Source organism: Rhipicephalus microplus, chromosome 3 (genome assembly GCF_043290135.1).
Source record: "Rhipicephalus microplus isolate Deutch F79 chromosome 3, USDA_Rmic, whole genome shotgun sequence".
Taxonomy (NCBI): domain Eukaryota; kingdom Metazoa; phylum Arthropoda; class Arachnida; order Ixodida; family Ixodidae; genus Rhipicephalus; species Rhipicephalus microplus.
In genome coordinates this window covers 49,923,813-49,934,700 of record NC_134702.1, presented here as the reverse complement: position 1 = coordinate 49,934,700, position 10,888 = coordinate 49,923,813, and the positions used below count along the sequence as shown (strand labels likewise).

At 46.2% G+C, this 10,888-nt stretch overlaps 1 protein-coding gene across 3 annotated transcripts in view; it reads right to left on the bottom strand.

The window, feature by feature from the left end:
- Positions 1-278: 278 nt before the first annotated feature.
- LOC119175033 (GPN-loop GTPase 1) overlaps positions 279-10,888 on the bottom strand; it is a 76,727-nt gene continuing 66,117 nt past the window's right edge. For all 3 annotated transcript variants that reach the window (XM_075889470.1, XM_075889469.1, XM_037426211.2), the window contains 2 exons: positions 963-1,055; positions 279-546 (listed from right to left, as the gene is read on the bottom strand). In XM_075889470.1, the coding sequence (XP_075745585.1) occupies positions 446-546; positions 963-1,055 (194 nt within the window). In that variant the 3' untranslated portion in view covers positions 279-445. The remainder of the gene's footprint in view (positions 547-962; positions 1,056-10,888) is intronic.

The window sequence follows — 10,888 nt, the reverse complement described above, 5'->3', positions numbered from 1 at the left end:
TTGAGAGTGTCCTACAATTTCTCTCACAATAATCACGCAGTTCCTCACTGAAGTGTTTTTTGGGTTAGCTATGCTTTCCGTTCCTTTCTTTGTTTTATTTGTGCATCTATTTTTCAAATTTTCACACCGAACTTGCATATAACAAAATCCTCTTCACAACAAATTTTTCTGGGAATTCGTCAATTTATTTATATCCAGGATTAACTGTAGTATGAACATATATTATGCATCACAGCAATAAAAAAAGGTCAAGTAAGTAAGAAAAGCTGGGACAGTGCTGTTTCGCAGTCTTTTATGCTCTGCCAAAAAATTGCATGCAGTGCAGATCCTTGACAGCTACCAGCATAGAATCAAGAAAATATGACAGGCTGAAATAATTTTAGTTACCAACATTATTTATGTACTGTACATTGTAGCATTTGGTCTTTGTCCCTCGTGCGGTCAATCATGTTTTTTCATCAGCTTGTGCTTGGTACTTCTTTGCACGCTTCGTTTTCTCCCTTTCAAGCCAGGTCCTGAATGACTCGAGTTCTTCCTTTTCGTCGTCTGAATAAAGGAAAAGAAGAAATGTTTAATCTTGCCAGCAAGAACTACACTTGCACACTCAGCCCACCCCTGGTTGCGACCTTCAGCTGAACTACAGTATGGAACCTGTAGGGACCGGGAAAATACATTCTACTTAACAGGAGTTCCGTTTACTCACAAATGAATGGGGTTCAGAATACAAGTGCGAAACTAGTTAAATCAGAGGCAGTTTTAAGCAGCTGTTTTGTTTAACAGATTTTCGTTCACTGAGAGTCTACTGTAATTGGTCTCATGTAATCACCTTATAGCACTTCCTGCAACAAAGATATCAACCCCTTCGTGGTAATTTCAGCTTTTCAAGAAGCTCACTAAGCAAGCGTTCTTTTTGACAAGTATTCTGAGAAGGTTGTAGGAGTAACGATATGCTAACGCAGTACCTTCATCATCCATTGGGTGTTCCTCTTCAGAATCTTCCTCATCGCTCAATCCAGGTTGGACATCCACACTATCTTCACCTCCATGCACTTTGCCTGAAAGTGTTGAAGTGCAGACAACAACAACTGATCCATTTGTTCAAGATTAATTTTAAACAAGGCTTCTATGCACAGTAGTCCATAGATATATCCACAAAAGCAAACTCACAAAGAATATACAGCAAATCTACACAGAACATCAACAAAGCATTTGGAAGCAGTGCTTAGATAACACACACACACACACAAATAATAATAAAAAAAAATTGTGGAACTAGAGAATACAATGAATATAAAAAGAATTACATGCAGAGGCTTGCTAAACATGTGGAAATATATGGTATAGATGGTTTCGGTGTTTGTAAACAAACTGGCTCGCGCCGAACGGCCTACCCTAACAGACTTCGGTGCGGCACTTCCGGTAATGCTTTTTCAATGGTCACGGTGGTGTTTTCGTGGTGTGTTTGAATTTGCTGCTCTATTAATTCTGGCGCATTCCTTATGAAGTGTTTGGAGCAAGGTCTAGCAGCTACATGAAGGGGTTCGAAGCGCACGGGAGGTACAGGCGCGGCCACTGCTGCAGGTAACACGACTCACGTGGCTGACGGGTGCCACGCAAAATATTCGTCGTGGCGTTCCGATGAACGCGGCTCCCTGCTCCGCGTTACTTCTGACAGTGGCCGCGACTATAGAAACAGAAAATGCATCAACTGCAGTAAAGTTTGTCAGCGAACTTAATTGGGCCAGTTAGTTCTGCATGTTGACGATGTGTATGCGCTTTGAAGACGCGGTCAGAGATTCGACAGCGCACACCTGTCTCCTCCCTGTTCGTGTCTGCAAAGCACACCAACATCGTCTACATGCGGAAGCAGAGTTGCCTGATCCACAGTGAAGTTGTTCAATTCAGCTTTTCGACTAGAACTGGAAACCTGACTTCTGTCGAACCACGAACTTATAGGTGTTTTTGTCTAACACACAACCACGGGTAAAACGCTTATTTCTGCGCCTGTGTCACACCGGGCACTTATTATAGAGATCAGGGGCGATCAGAATCGCTCGCGATCCGAAGTGTTTGTGTGACCGAAAAAATATAAAATGTACTGATTATGTGATGACGTAAACTGCGGCTGAGTCACGCAGACTATTATGGTTTCCTCACGTGTAAACTATTCATTAATCAAACTTTCAAGTTGAACCCACCTAAACCTACAGTCCATGTTCACACCGAAAGATAAATTAGCTTTAATGCGGCGTTTTTCAGTAACGGCAGAAAGACAGGCGATAAGTAATTTGCTCGAACATATGTGAGCCCACTCGCCGGCGTCGCTTGCAAAAAAATCAAATGAAACGACAACGAAACGTGAACACCATGACGCTCACTGTGCAGCGATTCATGTTGAGCGCGGCTACTTTGTGCCCATTGTTCCATCGGACAGTACACATCATTGATGTTGCTCAAACTGTAAAAGAAATACCTTTGCGACGGATTTTCAGTGTTATCTTCCACGTTTTGCCACCGATGTCAGGCGTCAGGACACTCATCTACCACGGGTGGAATGCGACAGCGCCTGATGTGTTTCCGGTAACTGGGGGCCTACGACTAGTCTAACGTCTAAGTATCTATCGCCTCTGTGCCACAAGTCTGCGCTGAGCTTTACATTGCCTTTAATGAAGTGGGCAGAACAAACCTACGCGTTCTTGGTGGGAATACAGTTTTCTCGCGTGATCGCTGAATGCAGGCGCTCTTTCGAACGTCATCGGTCGAAAAACAGAACGGTTTAACTAGCATATAAAATTAGTTCAGGCTTGCAGACTGCCTCCTGTCTTGACACAGCTGTGCCCTAGTTGCGGGCGCTTCATCGGAATAATTTTATCTGCATAAAACATCGGAACACACGCAGACGCGGCCAGCAAAAAGGGGAACATGCAGACGCAGCCAGCAAAAAGAACTAAAACCATGCAGAAACAAGCTTAACCGGAAGTTTCCATGAGTGGTTTTCCGGTCATTGCACAAAGCTGCCGGAGACTGGTAGGCTCAGGCTAAACCGCCTATAGTGTAATAAACAGGTACCTGCCAACCTAGGGATCTCAAAAATACTAAAGGAGAGGGTGCTGACAAAAAGAAACAAAAACCGCACATATTTTAATTTTTTGCTTCTCAGGGCCATAGTAGCATAGTAGCATCATATTGTTATGTGCCGCTCACCTAGAGGACGAAGAAGAAAAGGACTGGGTAGTGCCTGCTCTCGCCATATTTTTTTACATTGCGCCAAAGTAATTTTACAGTCAAAACACAGTAATCATATTCCCCTAGTCTAGAAAACCTAAAGGTATTGACTTGCATTAACCACCGGCTTCTTGGCCAATCCCCCTTAGTGGGTGAGAGCCACAAAAGAAAGGAACAAGCAAGCAAGCAAGCCATCTTGGTTGTTTTTGCCCGCACTACTGTGGACTGTAAATATTGTAAATGCGCCCTTTTCTGTCATCCCCCCATAACATCATTGGTGGAAGGTGCGGGGTACCCACTTCACGCAAGACGGAACTTCGCAGCGGGTGTCTTCTTGGACAGATCATCATGTCGACAGACAATGCGTCAATCCAGCCCCCGCTATGCCGAATTCACCAAGCCATGTTGTTGCGACCCACTCTCCGAGACTCTGGCCTCTTTTGCGAACTGATAATGTGCATGTGGAGAAGTGGCTGGCCGACTACGAGCACCCCAGCAAGACCAATCGCTGGGATCCACTTTGATGCTCGCAAATGTCAGCTACTACCTCAGGGGTACGGCCAGTGTGTGGTTCGACACGCACGAGGAGGAGCTGACCAGCTGGGACGTATGCAAACAAAAAATGAAAGACCTTTTCAGAAAGCCCATTACACTCCTACGAGCCGCTCACAAGGAACTCTTGTGCCGGGCCCAAACCTCGACGGAGCCGTGCACGGTGTACATACAAGATGTCTTAGCCTTGTGCTAACAAGTTCATAGCCAAATGCCCGAAGCCGACAAAGTCAGCCACATTCTCAAAGGCATCACTGACGACACCTTTCACTTGCTTGTGTATAAAGACTGCTCCACCACTGACGATATTATTACGGAGTGCCGGCGGTTCGAAGAAGCAAAGAGCCGACTAGTCACGCAGCAATTTGTTCGGCTCCCTAACACTGCCGCCACATCGTCGTGCGAAGACGTCCAGGTTCAGCCGCCACCCAGTACTGAAAACTTTCTGCGTCTTGTGCGCCGAGAAATCGAGGCAGCAAGTCCATCTGCTCCCCAGGCTCATTTTCACGAGGATGCCTGCCTGACAGTGTCACTAATCCAGGCAGTCGTGCGCGAAGAACTGGCAAATGCAAGCATCCTGCCAGTATGTGCTCCAAGTCATCCCGCAGTCAGCCCTGCTTCATACTACCGGCCACAACAGATGTATTCCAAATACTGTGATCCGAACCAGTGGCGTACGCGTGATGACAGGCCGGTATGTTTCAACTGCAATGGCGTCGGCTACATTTCCCGCAATTGTCGCTGCCATCGGCCATCGTCCCCTGGTTCATCGTCCATCCAGGCGACACCAGATCCTCCCCTTTTCACAGCCATGAGGACCCACTGAACCCTAATGCCCGAACATTGACCTCACGTTACAACCGCTTGCCGTCCCCCCAGACCGAGCGACGTTCTCGGTCACCTATGCCCCGTCGCTCCCCTTCACCTTTCCCGCGCCATCCCTTTTCGGAAAACTGACCAGTACAGCTCCCAGAGGTGATGCTGCATTGACCTATCGACCCAGAAATCCTCTGTTAACTCTGGCAACTCGGCGAAACCTTTTGGATGTTGACGTAGATGGCATGCCTGTTTCAACGCTCATTGACACAGGTGCCCCATTATCAGTCATGAGCGCTCACCTTTCTCGCAGTCTTTGTAAAATCGTTACACCCGCCTCATCACCTGTTGGTCGCGTAGCCGATGGCCGTACACCCACCGTCTTAGGAATGTGTTCTGAGCGTGTGAGCTTCGATGACCACAAGACTTCAGTCCTTTTTGCTGTTCTGGACGAGTGCCCTCATGACTTAATCCTCAGCCACGACTTTTTGGGCACGCATTCTGGCCTGATCGACTGTTCTTATGGTTTGTTACAGTTAGAGCTTCCTGCTATACCTGACCTCCCTATCCCGTTGCCACCACGTTTATGTGTCGTCCAGTTTGTTCGCTTGCGCCCAGGTACCGTAACTTAAGTCTTATTTAACGCAGACCCACCGGCACGTGATGGTGACTACTTGATTACCCCCTCCTTGGACGTTGTTCTGACGCCACGAGTAGCTCTGCCTCACTCTCTTGCGACTGTTTCTAATGTTAAGAGGTTTATTGGGCGAACCAAACGGGCAGGTGGAAGATTCGAGATAGCGACAGGACGAGAAAGATGGAGGAGCTCGAGCGCCGATCTCGTGGAGCCTTACTCTGCGATGATGCTTGTTGTTCCCTGTTGTTGTCATCATTCCTTCATCATAATTGCCCCAGTCGAGAAAGATGAAGCCATCCTGGCGATCTAACAGGTGGGAACGAGCGGGTCGAAGTACGGCTTCAAGCGGTCCACGTGAACAATATCGTGTTCACGCCGACGATAGTCACCGAGTGGCGTAAGCGGTTCAATGGCGTAATTGACGGGCGATGTGCGCTCTACCACGCGGTATGGACCATGGTAATTTGAAAGTAGCTTGGTAGACAAACCAGGTGCACAGGGTGGTACATGCAGCCATACAAGGGTTCCAGGGGCGAACTTTGCGGCAGGAGGGTGGTCGTCATCACGGGCCTTTTTCTGGCATTGCTGGTCAGCCGCAGTAAACTGCTTCGCTAGTTGGCGGTATTCTTCGACGTGACGGACGGCTTCAGACACGGTCGTGCACTCAGATACATCTGGTGCGTATGGCAGCAAAGTGTCATTTGTGTGTGATGGTTGACGTCCGTATAGAAGGTAGAATGGGGAAAAGCCGGTGGTGACTTGGGTAGCGGTGTTGTACGCGTAGGTCGCAAACGGAAGAACCAGGTCCCAGTTCGTTTGGTCAGATGCCACATGCGTCGCGAGCAAGTCACACAGGCTCCGATTAAACCGCTCAGTCAGGCCGTTCGTCTGAGGGTTGTTAGGTTAGGTTAATTTGGTTTTTTATGGCGCAAAAGCAGCTAAGGCTATGCTGCGCCAGACACAAGACTTTCAGAAATGGACACTAAAAAGATGAGATTTTAAAGCTTATTTAACAGGTTACATTCTTTCAGAAACTTTAGCAAGTCAGGCAGAGGTACTAGAGGGTCATCTCCTAGGAACAAAGCAGGGTGTAAAGGTACGTGTTGTTTGTATAGCTTGCTGAAATGTTTTTGTCTCTGTGTTTCAATGATAGGGCATGTGATTAGGATGTGCATAAGTGTTAACGCTTCTTGGCATTTTTCACACGTTGGTTGTTCTTCCTTTGCGAGTAAGAAGTTGTGTGTCAGGTGTGTGTGTCCAATGTGAAGTCGGCATAATACAACTTCAATAAACCGTTGCTGGTGACGGCAGGTCTTCCATTCCCCGAGTGTAGGTTTCACCAGGTGGAGCTTTTTGTTCGTGCAGGTGTCCCATTGCTTTTGCCATTTTGCTAGTAGGGCCAGGCGAATTGTTCTCTGGATATCTTTAAGGGGAACTTTTACTTTTGTTACTGTTTGATGGGCTGCCTGGGAAGCATACTTGTCTGCTTTTTCGTTTCCGGGTATCCCAACATGACTTGGGACCCAGCAGAAACGGATGCAGGTTGCCTGGCTGTTTAAGTATACCATGTTTAGAATGTCGCCTACTATAGGCTCACATTCGGATTTTATATGTAGTGCTTTTAGTGTGCTTAGTGAGTCGGTGTATATGATTGCTTTCTTGTATTTTTCAGCGATGATTTTCCGAACTGCTTCACTCAAGGCATAAGCTTCAGCTGAAAAAATAGAAAAACTACGAGGTACTTTCACAGAAATTGCGCTTTTCGTCGTCACAATCCCAATACCCACGTGGTCCTCCGTTTTTGAGCCATCTGTGTGAAATTCTTCGTAATCCCTATATTCGTGCTGAAGTGTAAAAATTCTTGGATTATGTGTTCTAGTGGGGTGCTTTTTTTGTTGAAACGGCTTAGCGAAAATTCGCATAGCTGTGACAGGTCAAACCATGGCGGCAGTCTTGGTGGTTTAATAGCGACATCTAGTGATCCATCAGGGATGGTATAAAAGCGGCAGTATTCCTCGAAACGTAGGACAAGTGGTTTGATTAGGTTCGGTTTGTTGAGGTAGTGTGAGCGCGAGTCACATTTTGCGGCAATTTCATAGCAGATGTGTTCAGGTGACGACCTTATTCTTAAAACATATGACAAGGTTAGTAATGCTCTTCGATCACATAGAGGGGGCTCATTGTATTCTACGTATAGACTTTGCACAGGTGATGTTCTGTAAGCACCACTTGACAGACGAAGGCCGAGGTTGTGTATAGGGTCAAGACGGCGGATGTATGAGTTACGCGCCGAGTCGTAGACTATGCATCCGTAGTCTAAAATGCTGCGTACAAGGGATCGGTAAATACGTATAAGGCAGAGTCGATCGGAACCCCAGTGTTTATGGGAGAGTACTTTGAGCACATTGAGTGCTCTGTTTGCCTTAGTTTTCAGTGCATTTATGTGTGGCAGAAAGCTTAGTTTTCGGTCGAATGTGATTCCTAGAAATTTGTGTTCTTGTTTCACCGGCATGTTGATGTTGTATAGTTTGAGCGCGGGTTCAGGGAACAATCCTCTCTTTTGCGTAAAGAGAACAGCTGTGGTTTTTTGGGCTGAAAAGCGGAAACCATTTTGGTCGGCCCATTTCGTAAGCCGATTTATTGTAATTTGGAGTTGCCTTTCGCAGGATGATAGGCTGGAGGCTCGGCATGCAATTTGCAGATCATCAACATAGATGGAGTGCATGACTGTACGGGGTATAGCCCTGTTGATGGAGTTCATTTTCACTATAAACAGGGTGGTGCTCAAAACGCAGCCCTGTGGTACACCATTTTCTTGGACAAATATTCGTGACAGTACCGTACCCAAACGTACTTGAAAAGTTCTATTCGATAAAATATCGTGTAAGCAGTTCAGCATTCTTCCGCGAACCCCTAAGTTAGCTAGATCTCTGAGAATTCCATATCTCCAAGTTGTGTCATATGCTTTCTCTAAGTCAAAGAAGACCGAGAGACAGAACTGTTTGTGTAGAAATGCTTGTCGTACTTCTTGTTCCAGCCTGACAATGTGATTAGTGGTGGAACAGCCCTTTTTATATCCGCACTGGTGTGCGTCTATTAGGAGCTCCGATTCCAGAGTGAAGGTAAGTCTAATATTTATGATGCTATCGTAAGTTTTTGCGAGGCAACTTGTTAATGCAATGGGTCTATAGCTACTTGGGGTTGTTGGGGGTTTACCAGGTTTTAGGAATGGTATGACTATGGCTTTTTTCCAATCTTCAGGCATTATGCCAGAGTCCCATATTTTGTTGAATTGGAGAAGTGCCTTCGCGGATGCTTGAGATAGGTGTGCCGACATTGTGTAGTGTATCTGGTCAGACCCTGTTGCCATTTTTTTACCGGCAGAAAGTACCCTGTTCAATTCGTGCAGCGTAAGCGGAAGGGTGTAACATTCATTTGAGGTACTGCTAGTAGGCAATCTTTGTCTTTCTGCATTTTCTTTATATTTCAGGAATGTATTGGTGTAATTTGCTGAGCATGATACCTTATAAAAGTGTGCTCCTAATAGGTTGGCCTGGTCTTCTAGTGTTGATTGTGTGTCTGGACTTCTAAGCAGTGGTATTGTGTAGGAGGAGTACTCTCCCTTGAACTTCCTTACCTGGTCCCAGATGTGATTAGATGTCACTGAACTGTTAATTGATGATATGTATTTTTGCCATGAATCCTTTTCTGCCTGTCTTCGAATAAATCGGGCTCTGGCTTTTGCCTGTTTGAAGTTGATGAGGTTGGCGTAGGTGGGGTATCTTCGTAGGATTCCCCAGGCCTTATTTTGTAGTTTTTTGGCATCAGTACACTCGTTTGTCTACCAAGGGTTGAATTTCTTGCGTACGATGCCCGATGATTGCGGTATTGCTTTTTCTGCTGCTAATATTAAAACTTTGACGAACTCTTCGTTTAGTTCCTCAACAGAAAGCTCCGATGAGAAAACTTCATCGAGCTTAGCGTTTTCTGTGAAAACTGGCCAGTTCGCTAGCTGCAGTTTCCACCGGCGTGGCCTGCTTGTTAAAGTTGGGTAAGATGGTATGAGTTTTATGATGCCGGGTTGATGATCACTACCATAAGACGTGTTGACGACGTCCCATTTAAAATCATTAAAAATACACGATGAACACATGGCGAGATCTAAGCAACTAAAAGTGCGCGAGGTTGGTGAAAGGAGGTAAAAGCACCGGAATTAAGAAGGCAGATGTCATTCGATAAAATGAAATCTTTCACGGCTTGCCCTCTTGCGTCAGTTTTGTCGCTACCCCAAAGGGTTGAATGAGCATTGAAATCCCCAACTAAGATAAATGGTTTTGGCAACTGTTCCACTAGATTTTCTAGGTTTTTGGTGGTGAAAAGGGTGTGAGGTGGGATATACAGTGAGCAGATGGTGATGGTTTTGTATGATAGGATGGTGACGGCTACGGCCTCAAAAGATGTGTTTATTTGGACATCTCGCGTAGGAGTGCTGCCCTGCACCACTATGGCTACTCCTCCTGAAAGACGGTTGCAATGTTCGCGGTCCTTTCGGGCAACTTTGAAGCCTTTTAGGAAATGGCTGTGTTTTGCACCAAGATTTGTCTTTTGGAGGCAAAAGGCTACAGGTGAGAATTTCTTAATGATGTCCTTTATGTCACCTAAGTTATGAATTAAGCCTCTGCAGTTCCGATGTACGATAAAAGCCATGGCAGAATAAAGTTAAGTAAATATACTTCTGGGGATTGATCGGTATAAAAGATGATAGGTGACAATATTAAGAAATAGAAATAGAGAGAAATACGATAACCATTACGGTTATCGCTTTTTTATTGTGGTTACTGGGACTTTGTCCTTGTCCTGTTTGGTACGCTCGAGAGAGCGCTTGTCCTTTGGTGTCGATGACACCGGAGTTTTGTGGTCGATCTCCATTGCCTTGTCTGAGGCGCTGGAAGATCGAGAGTGAGGCGCTGAGAAACTGATCTCAGGCCTTGGCATTCTATTGAGTTTAGGGCCCAGGGAGACCGGAGTCTGCGGGCCCTTTGCTGTGCATGGAGCAGCTGGCGCTGCTTCTTTTACGGGGGCGGTTTGAGTCACCATGGAACCACTGGGTGTGGTAGCGGTCGACTCCTGAGGTCTTTGTGACGCTGCCCCCGACTGCGTCACATCGGCGTAACTTCTGTGGAAAAGGTACGATAGGCGTGTTCGCGCTTCGCTGAATGATATTTTTTCTTTGACGGTCAGAGCGATCACTTCTTTTTCTTTTTTCCAACATGGGCATGACCGGGAATACGCTGGGTGTTCCCCGTCACAGTTAACACAGTGGGGTGAGGATGAACAGTTTTCTGATTTGTGGTTGTTTGCGCTGCATTTTGCGCATGTTTCTTTGCCTCTGCAAGAGTGCGAGTGTGTCCGAATCTCTGACATTTGAAACAGCGTCTGGGGTTGGGAATGTAGGGTCTGACATTTATTTTTAAGTACCCAGCCTTAAGAGAGGTGGGAATTTCACATGTTCCAAAGGTTAGTATTACGTGTTTGGTGGGTTCCTGTTTATTGCGATGGATTACAATTCTTTGGACTTTGATGATGTTTTGGTCTTGGAAACCTTCGAGGAGCTCTTCGTCACTAAGGCCTAAGAAGTCTTCCTCAGAGATCACTCCC